The 20,087-nt window shown below is 36.9% G+C and overlaps 1 protein-coding gene across 2 annotated transcripts in view; it reads right to left on the reverse strand.

Annotated features, from left to right (window-relative positions):
• Positions 1 to 764: 764 nt before the first annotated feature.
• Positions 765 to 20,087, reverse strand: part of LOC115221443 (maestro heat-like repeat-containing protein family member 1) — a 118,754-nt gene continuing 99,431 nt past the window's right edge. The window contains exons 38-42 of one of the 2 annotated variants that reach the window (XM_029791625.2): positions 18,974 to 19,108; positions 15,464 to 15,566; positions 13,767 to 13,832; positions 9,266 to 9,280; positions 765 to 924 (exon numbers count right to left, since the gene is read on the reverse strand). In XM_029791625.2, the coding sequence (XP_029647485.1) occupies positions 842 to 924; positions 9,266 to 9,280; positions 13,767 to 13,832; positions 15,464 to 15,566; positions 18,974 to 19,108 (402 nt within the window). In that variant the 3' untranslated portion in view covers positions 765 to 841. The remainder of the gene's footprint in view (positions 925 to 9,265; positions 9,281 to 13,766; positions 13,833 to 15,463; positions 15,567 to 18,973; positions 19,109 to 20,087) is intronic. The other variant, XM_029791626.2, reaches the window with a different exon arrangement.

Genomic DNA, 20,087 nt, shown 5'->3' on the forward strand with positions numbered 1-20,087 from the left:
TCTGAATTTAAACACAGCTGAGGTCAACTTTGCCTCTCATCCTTCCAGCGTTGACACTGATGGGGGGGGGGGGGACGTCGATGTAATCAAACTAGTACCGTCTCCTAAAACTGCTGACCTTGTGCCAAAATTAGAAAAGAACAACAACAACAATAATCATAATAATAATCCTTTCTACTATAGGTGCAAGGCTTGGATTTTCTGGGGAGGGGAACTGTTGTTCACATAAACACCAATATTCAACTGGTACTTAATTTATCAACCCCGAAAGGATGAAAGGCAAAGTCAACCTCAGTGGAATTTGAACTCAGAATGTAGTGGCAGACGAAATATTAAGAATTTCACCCGGCGTGCTAATGATTAATAATCATAATAATAATAATAATAATAATTTCTAATTTAGGCACAAAGACAGCAAATCTAAGTGGAGAAGTTTAGATGACTGTATCGACCCCAGTATTTAACTGGTACTTTATTTTATTAACCCCATAAGGATGAAAGGCAAAGTTGGCCTCAGTGAGGTTTGAAATCAGAACTTAAAAAGGCATTTTTCTCTGACACTAACAATTCTGCTAATAATAATAATAATAACAATTAAAATTATTATACAATCTCATTTCATTTGGTTAAAAAATAAAATCGAAAATATAACAATAATAATAGCAATAACAAAAACAACAATTATAACAATAAAAACAAAATTTAACGACAACAACAATTTGTTTCTGATGCTGTTACTGCTCCTTCTTCTTCCTCCTCTTTTTCTTCATCTTCCTATTCCTCTTATTTTTTTTCTTCTTCTTCTGCAGCAAGTGTTGGTTTATTTCATAAAAAGTTTCCGTTAATAGTTATAAAGAAGGCTCATCGCCTCAGCTGCTTTACCTCTCACTTGTGGAGATGGGTCTTTTAGAAGGTCAATTAATGCTGTGGAAAATAAAAAAAAAATTAAATTAAAAATACATATATGCATATACATTTTATATATAATATATGATACAATGTGAAGATGCATGGCTTAGTGGTTAGGCACATTTGGCTCATGATCGTAAGGTCATGAGTTCAATTCCCAGCAGCACGCTGTGTCCTTGGGCAAAACACTTTATTCCACATTGTTCCAGTCCTCTCAGCTGGCAAAATTGAGCAGTACCTGTAATTCAAAGGGCCAGCCATGTCACATTCTGTGTCATGCTGAATCTCCCTGAGAACTACATTAAGGGTATACATGTCTGTGGAGTGCTCATCCACTTGCATGTTAATCTCACGAGCAGCCTGTTCTGTTGATCAGATCAACTGGAACCCTCATCATCATAACCAATAGAGTGCCAATTACGATACAATAATGATTTCAAATTTTGTCACAAGGCCAGCAAATTCAAGGGAGTGAGTAAGTCGATTATATTAGCCCCTGTGCTCAACTAGTACTTATTTTACTGACCCCAAAAGGATTTGGTGGAATTTGAATTTGGAACATAAAGACAGATGAAATGCCTCTAAGCATTTTGCCCAGCATGCTAATGATTCTACCAGCTTGCCTCCTTAATATATGATATAATAATGCAATATATAACTATACTGAGAAGACTAGCAGACATTGTTATACATTACTGATCACAATGTGCTTCCTTGCATTGTTGTAGTTTTTGAATGATGCACCCTACTGGCTTGGTAGAGAGTCCAACATGCCCCCCCAAAATGGGATGCCAGTATGCTGCAGGGTTACCCATTTACAGCTGAGCAGACTGAAGCAATGTGAAATTAATTGTTTTGCTCAAGAACACAATGCACTGCCACTCTAGAAATTGAAACCACAATTTTGTGGTTGTGAGTGCAACACACAAACCATGAGGCCACAAGCATTTACAGTATAATATAATATAATATGATATGATATGATATTATATACCGGCACTCTGTCAGTTATGATGACGAGGGTTCTGGTTGATCTGATCAATGGAACAGCCTGCTTGTGAGATTAATGTGCAAGTGGCTGAACAATCTTCAGACATGCAAACCCTTCAACCCCATTTGTAAGGGTATAAGGAAGTTCTCAACCCATACCTCCATTTTTTGAGAAACAGAGTTATGTCACAGCCATCACACTTCCATGAGTAACTTGCTCTGGCAAGGAAGTACTCTCTATTGTAACATATCTCTTCCATATTTTTCTCTATTGCCTGGACTATCAAAAGAGTTGTTGTTGGTTGTGGTGCTTTAGTTATTGCCATTTAAGTTTGCATTTCTGTGATATTTTACTTTTGTGGCTTCTCAAATTGTATGTGACACTGTTTATAATGGTGTTTGTTTAACTGTTAATTTTCTCTTCCTTCTTCATTTTTTTGCTAAACCTGTTTGTTATGTTTTTGAAATTATTTTGGTAAAAAATATATCTGTTGTTGTCTCCTCTCTGTAGCTAGCACCTTCTTCTGCTGGATAATCTCTTCTACTCTAAAAACAAAGCCTGAAATTTTTGGCGGAGGGGGCAGTCGATTAGATCAACCCCAGTATGCAATTGGTACTTAATTTATCAACCCCAAAAGGATGAAAGGCAAAGTCGACCGCAGCAGAATTTGAACTCAGAACATAAAGACAGACAAAATACCACTAAGCACTTTGCCCAGCATGCTAACGATTCTGCCAGCTTGCAAGTCATAGTTAAATCAGTGATGCCAAAACAGCTGTGCCAAAATGTCTCATATGTTCAGCACCCACACACACAAACACAATACATAGGCAGTGTCACTACTAGGCACTGCACATATATTAAATAGAATACCTATTTCTTTATTACTCACAAGGGGCTAAACATAGAGGGGACAAACAAGGACAGACATAGGTATTAAGTCGATTACATCAACCCCAGTGTGTAACTGGTACTTAATTTATCGATCCCGAAAGGCTGAAAGGCAAAGTTGACCTCGGCAGAATTTGAACTCAGAACTTAACGGCAGATGAAATACGGCTACACATTTCGCCAGGCGTGCTAACAATTCTGCCAGTTTGCCGCCTTAAATAGAATACCCCACAACTATATGCATTATTTAGAGTACCCCAAGACAGGCAGACAGACACACACACACACGTAACTCTGCTTAGTAGTGCATATATTTACAAAAGTACTTTCAATGTAATAGAAAAACATAAAACAAAAGAAAATTATCAGATTTAGGCTAACCTGAAAATAAAGATACAAAAAATATAAAAAAGAAGAAACAAAATATAAAAAAGAGAACATCAATAAAACTGTGTTTCAATTCAATAGAGACAATAGTTTAAGAAAGCGTGTCTTGTTTAAGGATGTGATCTACCAACATCCCACATAGTGACACTAATCCAATAAGCTGTCCACTCAAATGTTGTTTTTGATGTCAAGGTCCTGTTGTCTGTACTTTACAGGAACTGTGGCAATATTTTTAGCTGAAAAGCAAGCAATATTTCAGCCAAGACAAGCAATCATTTGTAAAACATGCAGTTAGTAAGATCACAGGCAAATTTTTAAGTGATGGCAACATGTTAAGTCTTTATATTTGCAGACAGTTACAACCCTTCTTGGTCTATTATTTTCATTGCTGTAGTGTGGGGTACTAATATAGATGGTGTTGTAAGTTCTTTAGCTCTGGGTTACCTCTGACTGAATACACCTATGATTACAGACATTCCATCCAGGACCACCCTAGTCATTCTCTCAGGTATTGCATATCTAAGATCACATCACACAATCCAATGTGCCCACTACTTTTCATGAAAATAGGGTGTGGGGTGAGGGAGAAAGAGAAAAGAGAGAGGGTGAGAGAGAGAGAAGAGAATTGACTTCTATTTCTACCTGAGTCACCGTGTAGAGTCTCTTTTGTGTGTGTGTGCGTGTTGGGGTGGGGGGGAAGATGGTCCTTAGTAGTTGAATGATATGAGGAAGACATCAGTCTTTTTTTCCTTGATAACCTAATCAGCATGTAACAACATATATAAAATAGTTTTATGGGGCCCACTATAACATGCAATATCATCACTGCCTTCTTTATCTTTCTTAATATTTTTACTTAAATATATAAATATCAAAATTATTCAGAATTATATTACAACTATGGCACACAATAAATACATATGTAACAGACAAACAAAAATCACATTTTAGTCTGGTCTATTGGTCATGTGATATGTCATCTGCTCTTGCCATTTAGTCATGTGATACAGTATGTCTTCTGCTCAATGTCCTTTCTGTACTCTATCTTTCTTTCTTTAGCTATATGAATTATGCAATTTATCATGAAGGCAGAGTTGGCAATTATGAACTGCAGGTGTATACAGTGGGCCCCGTTGAGGATGCTCCATCTGATGTTAGGAAAATTGCTTCCTTAGTTTCAGAGTCTCATGGTGAAGTGAGATAGAGAGCTGGAGTTTTCTCTGTCCTTGCACCTGAAGGGATGTATATGTTATGTGAATTTTCCCTTGAAAACACAAACATTGGCTATCAGATCACATAGCCAAATCATTTCTCATGAAGCCATTGGATGGAGTGAGGTTAGTTCTGTAAACCACATTGTTTGAATGCAAGGATTTCCCTAGTGAATAGCTAGTTGAATTTCAGCTGTAAAGGGCTGGGGAATGGGATGGAATTGTGTAGGTGTCTATTTTCTTCTGGTGTAGTTAACCTTAGTATTATGGGCATTAAAGATGTTATCATACCAATGGGTCCTTGGGAAAGGTTGTTTAACTGGAGATAGGAAGTTTCTAGTTATGTTTGTAGAGACATCTATGAACGGAGTATAGAACCTGATTATTTTTCTCTTTCTTCAAGTTTGGGGATGAGGGTGGTAGATCCTCCATCTACAATAACTTCACAGTGAAATCACTCCTTGCTGGTGCCTTGTGACATTGGGATGTAACACAGGTGAAGATGTTTCTCTGCTGATAAACTAGGGATTCTTTTGCCAATGCATACGACTAGGCCTCTAATTAGAACTGGGAATGTTACAGCTGTTGGCTTCTTGTTCTGTAAATACCAGTGCCAACATCATCATCGTTTAACATCCGTTTTCCATGCTAGCATGGGTTGGACGGTTCAACTGGGGTCTGGGAAGCCAGAAGGCTGCACCAGGCCCAGTCTGATCTGGCAGAGTTTCTACAGCTGGATGCCCTTCCTAAGGCCAACCACTCCATGAGTGTAGTGGGTGCTTTTTATGTGCCACCTGCACAGGTGCCAGACGAGGCTGGTAACAGCCACAATCGGATGGTGCTTTTTATGTGCCACCGGCACAGAGGACAGTTGGGGCGGTGCTGGCAATGGCTACGTTCGGATGGTTCTCTTACGTGCCACCAGCACTGGTATCACAGCTACAATTTCCATTGATGTTGAACGATTTCGATTTTGATTTTCACTTGCCTCAACAGGTCTTCACAAGTAGGGTTTGTGTCTCAAGAAGGAAAGGTATGCATAAGTGGGCTGGTTACGTCCCAGAAAGAAACAAATGACAAGTAATAAACTTGTCTATAATGTGACTATTTCCCTTCTGTATACTTCTAATTCAATCTATCAGTGCTAATACCCAGCTCTGAACAATTTTCTCTCAGGCATGACAAGCCACACAATAACCTACTCCAACAGAGGAAGACAAGCATATAATGTTGCTAATACACTGATATGTATACTGACAACCTCAAAACTAGCTACTTCACCAGGTGCAGCAGTGGGCACATATTTCATTCCTTAAGTTGTCAAATCCGAAAGACTGTCAATAAACTGGCACCAACAGATAGTCCCCCTTCACTAAGTGGAAACAAAATATCAACTATCTATTGTCAGTTACACTTTCTCTCTCTCTCTTACATACACAGACACTTTTTTGACTTGAGTTTTAGTTACATCTGTACATATCTACAGGTGTGTATATGCGTGTGTGTGTGTGTGTGTGTGTATATATATATATATATATATTATATATATATATATATTAAATAATCATTTAATTAATTAGTAATAAAACTGAAATACAACTAGTATAGGTGTTTTCACTGGCAAAATGACACTCTGCAATATTTATTTTCAATACAAGATTCATATCAAGAACTTACAAAACAAATACCAAAACAAAATATACAAACACATTAACATGAATACAGACACACACACACAGATATGCATAAATATATAGATATACATACATATATTTAGACATACACACATATTTACATACATATATAGTAATATACAGGATATGTGGAAATAACAGTTAGTCATTGGTGATAATTGATCTGCTTAGGTATTGGTGATGACAGGTTAGTGGGTTGGTGACAACAGGTCCTGTTAGTCACTGGTGGCAATAACAAACTGAATCTTCAACACACATCACGCACTAAGACAACAGAAGTCAATATAAAAAAAATTAACAATATACATACAAACATAAACATATATAAATATGCATATGTATGTGTGTGTGTGTGTGTGGTGTGTGTGTGTGTGTATATATATATATATTATATATATATATATATTAAATAATCATTTAATTAATTAGTAATAAAACTGAAATACAACTAGTATAGGTGTTTTCACTGGCAAAATGACACTCTGCAATATTTATTTTCAATACAAGATTCATATCAAGAACTTACAAAACAAATACCAAAACAAAATATACAAACACATTAACATGAATACAGACACACACACACAGATATGCATAAATATATAGATATACATACATATATTTAGACATACACACATATTTACATACATATATAGTAATATACAGGATATGTGGAAATAACAGTTAGTCATTGGTGATAATTGATCTGCTTAGGTATTGGTGATGACAGGTTAGTGGGTTGGTGACAACAGGTCCTGTTAGTCACTGGTGGCAATAACAAACTGAATCTTCAACACACATCACGCACTAAGACAACAGAAGTCAATATAAAAAAAATTAACAATATACATACAAACATAAACATATATAAATATGCATATGTATGTGTGTGTATGTGTGTGTGTGTGTGTGATTATGAATGGTTGCATACAGGTGTGAAGGTAATTAAGCATAAAAAGTCATCAATATGAGGAAGTGGAATAGTATATATTCAAAGCTGAGTCTGGGAGACTTGTTACTCGAATTTTGTTGGTATATAAGCATAAAACTTGAGCAGTGGTCAATCACCACTTTGAATATATATTTATATGTATCTACCTACCTATATATAAGTGTATATTTATGTATGTATACACAAACTTTTATATATATATAAATATATAGGGTGTCCACAAATTTATTAGACAAATAGAAAAATTTACTAAAATTGTAATGGAAACTAGATAACATAGCATTAATAAAACTATTAGTACCATAGAATAAACTTTAATAAAAGCATATTAATATGCAACAAAACTGTAGTTGCCACCTCTTCTAAGATTTTCATAATGACCTTTTAAAATTGTCTAGAGAGTTTGTGGAAACCCTGTGTGTGTGTATATATATATATATATATATATATATATATATATATATATATATAGAAGGTGATTAAAATCAAAATAAGCAACAAGGATATCCAGAGGTAATGCGGTACGATTGTTTCATGCAACTCCATTTCAGGCAGTGTCTTCTTGAAAAAAATTCAGTTACAGCTATGATGTTGTAGGTACAGCATGTTCTTTGTCTATCTCCTTAACTTCTTAGAGATCTTAGGTAAAATTATACTAATGTGTCCTTCTGTTCTAATTTAATTAAATTCTATGTCTTTGCGCAGCTGAAGATTGCACTACATTTAAATTGATGTAATGAAATGATTGCATTGTTCAATTAAATGGAGTTACATGAAACGATTGTACAGCACTACTTCTGGATATCCTTGTTGCTTATTTTGAAATTGTATGGATAATACTGTACTAAATTCTGGTGCCTCAACTTAAGTACCATATTCATCTGAATCTAAATTTTTACTGAACTCATATATATATATATATATGCTATGATAGATCGTTAGCTCCTACACGCATTTTTACTCTCCTTTTTTTTTCTCTCCTTGTTTTTTTCTGTGTATCTTTCTGTCGAAGAGCGTAGGCTCGAAATGTAAAAGACTTTTTCTATTTCTATTCCTGAGCGCTATACTAATACATTTGTTTGTTTGTACTCCACCTGCCTTCGTCTTTTGTTTATTTTCATAAACTTTCCCTTTATCTATCTATCTATCTATCTATCTATCTATCTATCTATCTATATATATATATATATATATATATATATATACACGCACACACCATATGTACTTGAGTAATAGTCAACCCCCTATTTTGGCTAAAAAAACTGGGAATTTTCCATAGACCTCCACATAAAAGTCGACTCTAGTATTTCACAAATAGCAGGACAACATTTGTTGGTCAAGGTACCGTATTATCCTGTACGTAGAAATAATACTGTTACAAAATTGTGTGGATACCTTACTGTAGCCTGCTCTATAGGTGGAATGCTTGGTGCTTATAATAAAACACCATTAAATAGCGAGCACTATACATTTGTTGATGGGTGCTACATCACCATTTCTAAAATGTATGCATAGGATATGCTGCAAGCCTGCATACACCTTCAAGCATAATAAACACATGCATCATACACTCATTGTTTACATGGTGAGAAACGTATATCACAGACAATGTTATTGGTGGACACTGGCTAATACCACTGTCTGAATTCTTACAAAGAGATGACTTTGATAAGCATAAAAACATTCAATTAATCACTAAACCTTTATATTTTATTAGAATATGTGTTTTGATGTATAGAATTGGTAGCATTGCTGTAATTCATTGTGTTTTTTTGTTTTTATTCGCTTAGAAATCAGTTGGGCTTCTGCTGCTGATACGGTACTTCAGTTTCTGGCTTGAATTTCAGCCCCTCAAAAATAGTATCCATGTAATAGTTGACCCCGTAGATTTGACCTTAAAAAATGGTCTAAAAAATTTGACTTTTACACAAGTTTGTACGGTGTGTGTGTATATATATACACACACACACACACACACACACACATATATGTATATCTCTCTGTAATATATACATATATGTGTATATGTATGTACATCTTTCTATATATCTATCTATCTATCTATACACACACACACATATATATGCCAACGTGGAAGACTTACATTAAATGATGATGACACACACCTAGTTGTATGTAAACACACACTCACACACAATTGGGATAAGAAAACAAATTTATTAAAAAGCCGGTATACTAAGGATAATTTCAGAGACATGCACAAACTTACCACGAGGATTGAAACCTAAAGATCAACAGTGTAAAAATGTTTAAAATTAAAAAAGACAAAACAAAATATGCAGCAAAAAAAAAAAATGAAATAAATTGAAAATAAAATGCAGGAAAATAATTTCAAGATAAAGCATGACAGAAGAAAAACAAAAGAAATATAAGACCTAAAAAAATGAAGTAAGATTGTAAAATTAAAGAGATTGTAGAGTAATTTAATGTTTGACATGCAAATTTTTTGGAATTCATTCATGTTGGAGTGATGAGAAGCCAATAAAAGTAAATGTTATGTTAACTATTGAAAACTTTATATAACAGAGAGCAGTCCCCATGTTTTTTTCCAAACCAGCCATCTCTAAATCTCTGAAGAGCACATGGTTTACTTGACCGTGCTGTAATCAAGTATCACATTATATAATATGCAGTGCAAAACCTATAGGTAAGATCAGGTGAAGTGGATGAGTAGTACTGTATCATCATCGTTTAACGTCCGCTTTCCATGCTAGCATGGGTTGGACGATTTGACTGAGGGCTGGCAAACCAGATGGCTGCACCAGGCTTCAATCTTGATCTGGCAGAGTTTCTACAGCTGGATGCCCTACCTAACGCCAACCACTTTGAGATTGTAATGGGTGCTTTTACGTGCCACCGGCACAGGGCCAGTCAGGTGGTACTGGCAACGACCTTGCTCAAATCTTTTGCACATGCCACCGGCACAGGTGCCAGTAAGGCAATGCTGGTAACGATCATGCTTGAATGGTGTCTTTTACATGCCACTGGCACGGAGGCCAGATAGCCGCTCTGGCAACGATCACACTCAGATGGTGTTCTTAACACCCTCCTAGCATAGGGCTTGAGTGCTAGTAAGGCAACGCTGGTAACGATCACACTCGAATGGTGCCTTTTATGTTCCACTGGCACAGAAGCCAGTTAGCCGCTCTGTCAACGATCACACTCGTATGGTGCTCTTTGCACCCCGCTAGCACGGATGCCAGTCATCAAATTTGATTTTGATTTGTATATTTTGGTTAATATTCCTACACCACTAACAAGTATACAAATGCATATTTTTTCTGACTTACGGATTATTAGATGTCTATATACATATATACCAAAACCAAAAGGGGCACAGTAAAGTGCAACATGCAACCAAAAACTGAGCTCAGTAGGGGCATCAAACCTGGGACAAGCTAGAGTGCAGAATATGAGCCAAATTATAGAAATAATAACAGGCAGAAAACAGGTGTGGTATTCAGTGCTTTGTAGGACATACATGCATTTCAGCAAACTACCAAAATAATTACACAAGAGTAGTGGAAACATTATGCAATAATGCACTTCACCTCATCAATGTTCTGCAATATATACAGCAATCGATGCTAAGGCTTCAAATATATACATTTTACTCTCATTATGCAAATAATCAACAACCTCACAAATTTTATGTGACAGGCCAAGTTGTTGATTATTTGTATTACAGTCATGTAATCGAAAACATAACAAATCATACATGTTTTATATGATATGCAAAATTGTTGATTATTTATATAAGGGAGAAAATGTATATTGGGACTTTAACCTCAATTATTGCATTTATTGCCAAACACAGATTGGATGAAATGCATGACTGCATAATGTTTCTACTCATCTTAGGTAATCGTGTTAGCATTTTGCTGGAATGCATATATTTCCAATGGAGCATTGAATACTACACTTGTTTTCTGTTTTCGCCTGGCCCCCGTGCCGGTGACACATAAAAGCACCATCCGTTTCGTGGCCGTTTGCCAGCTCTGTCTGGCCCCCGTGTTGGTGGCACATAAAAGCACCATCCGTTCGTGTCCGTTGCCAGCCTCGCCTGGCCCCGTGCCGGTGACACGTAAAAGCACCATCCGTTCGTGGCCGTTTGCCAGCTCTGTCTGGCACCTGTGCAGGTGGCACGTAAAAAGCACCCACTACACTCACGGAGTGGTTGGCGTTAGGAAGGGCATCCAGCCGTAGAAACACTGCCAGATCTGACTGGGCCTGATGAAGCCTTCCAGCTTCACAGACCCCAGTTGAACCGTCCAACCCATGCTAGCATGGAGAACGGATGCTAAATGATGATGATGATGATGATGATGATATATATATATATATATACATATATATATATATATATATATACACTAGCCGGTGTATATGAAGCAATGCATAGCTTTGCGGAAACCATGGTATGCTTTGTTTTCTGACTTTATAATCATCTCATAATAATGACTTTTATGAATTTTATTACTACCTCAGTACATCTAAATGTATGTATTTGTCGTTACCTTTCATAAAAAGCCTTTTTTTTATTTACAATGTGCATTTTCGTTGATTTTTCATATTTTACCCTTACATTTCCACGTGTATTTTATATTTTCTTTTTATGAGATATTTCTAATATATATATATATATATATATATATATATATATATATATACACACACTTATGCATGAACGTTGGACAATGAAAATGAATGCTCAACACCATATTGGTGAATAAAAGTTCTTTATTTGTGTATTAAGGCTACCATTGGTTTCATACTAAGAAAATATCTTAATATCTTAACAATTTTTAAGCCAATATATATATATATATACTGTAAATTACAATGAGCTGATGAGATACAAGAGTTGATCTGATGATTTTTAGCTTAAAATTTTGTATGAAGCCTATATCTATGATGTACATTGACTCTCAAAATACAATTGAATGTATTAAGGTTTTATTACTAATAATGCCTGATTAAACTGATGACTAAATCATCATCATCATCATTTAGCGTCCGCTTTCCATGCTAGCTTGGGTTGGACAATATACATAAATCCTTCTTGCATTCAGACGGGGTCAGGACATTCATCACCACCATCTTCTCTCCTTTTCTAGCTAGGGTAGCCATCTATCAGCAAGACATCTGTTCTGATCCTTCTTGCATACTCTTCTCTCTTAACAGCTGGTATATGCTACCTTCCTCAAAAAATCCTCACCACTCTCAATCAAGAAGTCTTGTTTTGCAAGCTACATGGTGACCTCACAGGTGCTGGTTACACACAAAAAACAGCAGCCAGTATGCTCTGTAAAATGGTTGGCTTTAGGAAGGGCATCCAACTGTAGAAACCATGAACAAAATAGACATTGGAGCTCAACACAGTCCTCTCACTTGTTGCATCCTGTCAAATCATCCAACCCATGCTGGCATGGAATATGGATGCAAAATGATGATGATGTAACGATACATGTACTATATGATGATTGTCTATTAGTTTTCACAATGAGTGGTTGGTTTCTTTCAGCTTCTACCAACCAAATCCACCCACAAGGCTTTGATTGGCCTGGGGCTATAGTTGAAGACATTTACCCAACATGCTGCACAGTCGAACTGAACCCAAGACCAGATGGTTGGGAAGCAAGCCTCTTAATCACACAGCCATGGATGTACCTATCATATTATACAATAAAATAGGGTAGTGCTCCCAAGTAAGCCTTACTTAGCACTACCCGCAGCCAATTGCACCAGTGGTGTAAACTGACATCCAGTGGTGTGTCACTAAACCCATTTAACGAACTGTAATAATGCTTGCCCATTACGGTTGTAGCTGTCACTTATCTGACTTGAAAATCTACTTATATGGTTGGATCAATGAAAACTAACGAAATAATTATACAGTTATCCAAACTAGAGTGTGCACTTCAGCACTTACATGGGCAAAAATGCATCCAAATGAAAACAAAGACCTCGAAGCATATGATAGCTGTTGTCCTCACTTAATGGAAAGGAAACTAAAATTACATCACATTATCACAAAGATATAAAACTATCAACTCATTAATACTGGCAATATCACAAAGATAAATACAATAATATTATGACCATAAACAGTATTTAATATTACACTGGTTTCAAATTCTGGTACAAGGCCAGGAAGTCCAAGGGAGTGGGTAAGTTGATTATATCAACCCCTGTGCTCAACTAGTACTTATTTTATTGACTCCGAAAGGATGAAAAGCAAAGTCGACCTCAAGGGATTTTGAGCTCAGAACACGAAGACAGATGAAATACTGCCGAACATTTTGTTCAGCGTGCTAACAATTCTGCCAGCTTGTTGCCCTATAATTACCTAATATTATATTAATAACATAACAGTTATGTAATCAAAAACAGCAATACAAAATGAAGCAATGATATCAAAATTAATAAACCATACATATATTGTCTTAATAAATTGTATTAGTAACATCATAAGTTACACCAGCAATCTTATAAAGATCTTATAAAGATATTATATAACATATTACATTACATGGGTAAAATTGAAGTATTAGCAATATTAAAACATAGTATATGTGTCACATTATCAATATGATATATAAATGAATAATATACGTGCACCAGCAGTTGATAGTATGGTATCAATCATGCAGCAATACAGTAAAAATCATTATGTGATATAATTAATGGTAAGTTCCTGCATTAAATACCTGTGCATATGTGTTCCCGGGGCAAGGTACTGTGGCTTTCCTTCGTCAAATTCCCAAGGAGAAAACCTGGAAAAGTAAAAGAGACCCTTGAGAACTTGCTCCCTAGTTTTAAAATGGAGTATAGTTGTGAGATTATTGGAAGAAAGAGGGGGGTAAGAAATGATAGCAGGAAGCTAGGAAGGAAACTGAAATAAAATGGATTGTATTGTGAAGTGTTCTGAACTGTGAGGTAGTATCATCATGAATCAGTAGAAAGAGGCATGGAAATGTCCCTAAAAGTGGTTGTATATATATATATATATATATATATATATATATATATAGAGAGAGAGAGAGAGAGAGAGAGAGAGAGAGAGAAAGAGAGAGAGAGAGAGAGAGAGAGAGAGAGAGAGGTGGGGGATTGCCCCACATGAACTCAATAGAAGAACCAGCTATCAAGGTTTACTGCTATATTGTTGAAAGAACCATTAAGCATAAGAAAGACCTTTCAGGGCCAGAGATGTTGAATATAAATGGTTAATCAGGTGGTGCAAGGAGGTATTACTTACAATAGATGGTGTAGCAGTATCAACTGCCACAAGAGCAAAGGAGATGCTTTAAAGAGGTGCAGAATTATATTGCAGCTATCAAGGTAAAATTAGCTTTGATGAGATGCAATTTAGCTTGATGCTAGCACAGGAACACTTGATGTCCTCTTCTTAGTGAACCAACTACAGAAGTTTCTTGGCTAAGAGCAAAACACTATATACAGTATTTGTTGACAAGGAGAAGGCCTTTGACAAGAAAACATACCTTAAAGCCTGATGGTTACTAAGAAAATGGATTGTTAATGGATGGTTTGTGAAAGCCATGAAAGAGAAAGCCTACATTGATATCTTTTAACATTTATCTTTTACTTGTTTCAGTTATTAGACTGCAGCCATACTGAGGCACCACCTTGAAGAATTTTTAGGAGAATGGATTGATCCCAGGTTTTGTTTTTTATAAGCCTGGTACTTATTCTTTCAATATCTTTTGCTGAACTACTATGTTATGAGGACATAAGCATATCAACAATGGTTGTCAAGCAGTGGTGGGGGACAAACACAGACACAGTCACACACGCACAGACACACATACGCACAGACACACACACGCACAGACACACACACACACACACACACACACACATGACAGGCTTCTTCCAGTTTCTGTCTACCAAATCCACTCACAAAGCTTTGGTCACCTGAGGCTACAGTAAAAGACACTTGTTCAAGGTGCTATGCAGAGGGACTGAACATAGAACCATGTAGTTGGGAAGCAAGCTTTTTACCACACAACCATACTTGCGCCTGGCCATGTATTGTGTGTGAAGGTTCATAGCTTGGTGAAGAAGTGAAAAATTGTCAAATGATCCAAATGGGAAGGGCTTTAGGAATAGGATGTGTGGAAAAAAAATGGCAGTGGTTGATCTGAAGATGGTGATTTTCATAAAAAATAACTATGATGACTGTTGGACTGTGACAAGTATAAAGTTACTTTGCTAGAACAGACCTACCAAACCTATTCTAGCATGGAAAAACATATAAAATGAAGATGATGATTATAAAATTATTTAATAAATGTTGAGATATATAGAAACTATATGTGAAATAATTGAGGGATGGAAATTTTGCTTTAGGAAAGACAGCCAAAAATTATTTAAGTATTGTCATTACCTGAAAACATGGCGGCATTGGCACGAATTTCTGCCCAAATACTGTTGTAGAATGACATACAAGACAACAAGTATTGGTTAATTTTGTCTGGCATTTCCTTAATCTGAAACAAAAAACAGAAAATCAATGCAAATAAGAAGAAAAAGAGAGAGAGAGAGAGAGAGAGAGAGAGAGAGAGAGAGAGAGAGAGAGAGAGAGAGAGAGTGTGTGTGTGTGTGTGTGTCTGTGAAAGTTGAATCTGCTTCCTCCAAATCTGCTCAATTTATATATTTGTCTGGATCTGGGGCTGCACATCAAAGGTAAGGTTGTGAGTTAGGGAAAGAACCACAAATGAAGAAGATGGTCAATGGCATCAAAGAATCTCTAAGTGCACGAGTGTAAATTCATTTGATAAAAAGTTGGAGTTACACTTTCTCACTAGGGAAAAGACGTCTGGTCAAGAAATTCAGTATAGCAACAGAGTGAAACTTCCCCTTCTAACAAATGAATAGGCGTAGGAGTGGCTGTGTGGTAAGTAGCTTGTTTACCACATGGTTCTGGGCAAGTGTCTTCTACTATAGCCACGGGTCGACCAAAGCCTTGTGAGTGGATTTGGTAGATGGAAACTGAAAGAATCCCGTTGTGTATATGTATATATATATGTATGTGTATATGTTTGTGTGTCTGTGTTTGTCCCCACAACATCGCTTGACAACTGATGCTGGTGTGTTTACGTCCCCATAACTTAGCAGTCCGGCAAAAGAGACTGATAGAATAAGTACTAGGCTTACAAAGAATAAGTCCTGGGGTCGATTTGCTTGACTAAAGGCGGTGCTCCAGCATGGCCACAGTCAAATGACTGAAACAAGTAAAAGAGTAAAAGAGAGAGAGAGAGAGAGAGTATCAAGTACATTATTTCTCTTTAGTTATACATTGCAGCTTATGTTATTATATACATGTATGTTTATGCACATTATCACATATGTGTGTGTGTGTGTGTAAAAGAGAGAGTATATATATATATATATGTGTGTGCGTGTGTAAATAGAGAGATAAAAAGACAGGTAGATGAACAATCAAAAGAAAGTATTACTCAACATATTTAGTTGGAGTTGTATCTAACAACATTTTGATTCAACTTTACATTTCTTTAAGTTTCATATGCAGAGATAAGCAGCTACATCTTCAGACATACATCTAAAAATGTACATGCTAATTTGTGCCTATGAAATACTGAATAATGTGGAACTGAGTCAATTATTTTGTCAAATTATTTCTGCTTCTAATTCTTCCCATCTTTGCCTTGAACGAATAAGATTATTAAGATGTGCCCACTTTTGAAAGGGATGAGAATACTTATTGGTGAAGTCACCAAATTAATCAAGCTTATTGCTCTTTGCAATGATCTGATGAATCAATTACCATATGCACAGGAAAAACTATTTACATAGTGCAGAATACAGAGACAATAATTGCTAACACACTAATGAACATGATGCAGGAGTAGTTAAAATGTGAAGTGGTGAAACAATTGTAAACAGTGTATTAAAATCAATATCACTTACTTTATTCTTCGATGATCATCATTTAACGTCTGTTTTCCATGCTGGCATGGGTTGGACGGTTTGACTGAGGTCTGGCAAGTCAGTAGGCCTCACTAGGCTCCAATCTGATCACGCAAGGTTTCTACAGCTGGATGCCCTTCCTAATGCCAACCACTCTGAGAGTGTAGTGGGTGCTTTTTATGTGCCACCAGCATGGGAGCCAGCCAGTCAGATAGCACTGGTATCAACCACATTCAGATGGTGCTTTTTATGTGCCACTGGCATGGGAGTCAGTCAGGTGGCACTGGCATCGATCATGTTCGAATGGTTCTTTTTAAGTGCCACTGATACGAGGAGCCAGTCAAGCAGCACTGGCATTGACCCACAGATAGATACAACATACATGTGTTTGTGTTTATAAATGCAGTGTATGGACAGAATCATTCAAGCATCAAACAAAATGTTGTCTAGTTGCAGCCCTTTATGTTTTGACTTTGCCTTTCATTCTTCCAGGAGACAATAAAATAAAGTACCAGCCAAGTGCTGTCTTGGACTAAGAAGGATATGTTGAAGAAATCAGTCTCTGATATATATCTATCTCCCTGTTTCTGTGTTCCTTTTTGTGGAAGAGCGTAGACTCCAAACATTAAAGACTTTTTCATTTCCTGAGCATTATACTAATACATCTGTTTGTTGTCAACACCACCTGTCTTCGTCTTTTGTTTTTTATGAATTCTCCCTATATATATATATATATATATATATATATATATATATATATATGTACACACACACATATATATATGTGTGTGTGTGTGTGTGTGAGTTGGGGTAGTCATGTATCTCTCCTATAGCAACACATCTGTTCTTGTTCCTTTATCATATTTCAGTCACCCAACAACTGGCACAAAGCTACCACTCTCAATCAAGGAGTCTCATCTTGTGAGTTACTTGGTGACCTCCCTAGAGCTGCTGCCACGAAAGAAGGGTATTTGACATTAGGAAGGGCATCCAGCTATAGAAATCATGCTGAAGCAGGCAATGGGGTTCGATGCAGTCATCTTGCTCACTGGATTCTGTCAAACCATCTATCCACTCCATGTCAGAATGGAATGCAAAAATTGATGATAAAGATGACAACTATACGTGTGTGTGATAATCATCATCACCATTAACATTGTTTAACATCTGCTTTCCATGCTGGCATGGGTTGAATGGCTTGACATGAAGCTGACTTGCTGGGAGCTGTCCAAACTCCAATTGTCTGTTGTCGCATGGTTTCTATGGCTGGATGCCCTTCCTAGCACCAAACACTTAACAGAGTGTAGCGGGTGACTTTTACGTGCTACCAGCATGGGTGCGCTTATGCAGCACTGGCATGGGTGTGTCTATGCAGCACCGGAAGAGGTGTGTTTATGCGGCACCAGTACCTGAAACAACAAGCCAGTATGTGTGGATCATGACTGTTAATTAGGGGTCTACTCAGTTAGGATTGATATAGGACTAGCAGCTAAGCCCAGTTTCACCCGGTCTGTTTGGATGATGTGGCTGTGATCGTTTTCGGTTAGGCATAATCTATAACAGCATTTGTCAACCTTATCATTTCAGGTCCCCTATTTCAATTGGAGCCTCCAACTATATGAAAATTTCCTGACCCCACCCCGTTAGAAAACAGTTTCTAAGCAACTGGTTGTTTTAATGACAGAAGAAAGAGGGAAATTCCATTAGAAAATGTTTTAGTCGATTTTCTCGGTAAGTATGGGAGTTAGGAAAAAAATACAAACTGCATTCCAATCTATGTACCTGTCTCCACATGTGTGCCATTTTTCATGCGAATCCACCCAGCCGTTTGGCTGTGAACCTCAAGACAAGAAAGAATACAACGATCGCCAACGTCCAATTTATATTATAGATTAATCAACAACAACTATCATTATTACCTCCACCACCACAACAACAACAACAAAACCATAAAACTTGCTCTTACGATTAGTTTGGAAATGTCGTTCATGAATTCTCCATAGTACAAGTTGGCATCATCTAAGAGAAGCTTTTGGAATTTCTCATCAATCTTTGGGCAGTCCAGTAATGAGCCCAATGACCGCAATGTGAATTTACAAGCCTGGAAATAGAAAATTTTAAAATATTTATATCTTTATTGCGCACATGGGGCTAAACATAGAGGGGACAAACAAGGAAAGACAAAGGGATTAAGTTGATTACATCGACCCCAGTGCATAACTGGTTCTTATTTAATCAACCACAAAAAGATGAAAGGCAAAGTTGACCTTGGCAGAATTTGAACTCAGAACGTAGCAGTAGATGAAATACCACTAAGTATTTTGCCCGGTGTGCTAATGGTTCTGCCAGTTCGCCACATCATCACTACCACCACTACCACCACTACTATTATACCACTTTAATCCCCACTACCGACACCTCCACCACTATGATATCTCTATCCCCCACAACCATTGCTGCTGTACCACCACCGCCACTGCCGCTACCACCATTGCCACCACTGATGCAAGTGAGCCAGGTATTTCATTCTTCTACCAGAAATAGCAGTCAAGTCTCCTTCAAATTACACCCTATTACCTCAAGAAAAATGAAGGACACACTGGATGATATGGTCTTCAATAAGCTGAGAATGCATAATGGTTGGCCACTGATGGAATGTCTTTAATCATGGATCTGCTTCATCAGAACCTGATGTAATAACAATGGCATTCATAGGTAACATGATATTACGCCAGCCTAAAGGAGAAAACCAGTAGTTTTGTTTCTGCTGCCTCATCAACCAGCATTCGAGCCTCAATATAGGCGCTTGAGCTGCTAGAAATAGCAGCCAGGATCTTCTTATATCACACCCAATTTTCTTAAAGAAGAAAGGATACATTGAACCATGTAACCTTTGAATATAGTTGGCCTAGAAGAAAGACATGGCTTGAATACCTTTGATCATAGGTTTGGTTTATTGGAGTTGACCTAGGGCTAAAAAAGAAAGTCACAACTCTCCTTTTCAATTAACATAATCAGAACTATGTTAATGACTATTAATAAGAAAGTTAACAAATGAAATTAATTATATACATATATGA

The sequence above is a fragment of the Octopus sinensis genome, linkage group LG18, assembly GCF_006345805.1.
Source record: "Octopus sinensis linkage group LG18, ASM634580v1, whole genome shotgun sequence".
Classification (NCBI taxonomy): domain Eukaryota; kingdom Metazoa; phylum Mollusca; class Cephalopoda; order Octopoda; family Octopodidae; genus Octopus; species Octopus sinensis.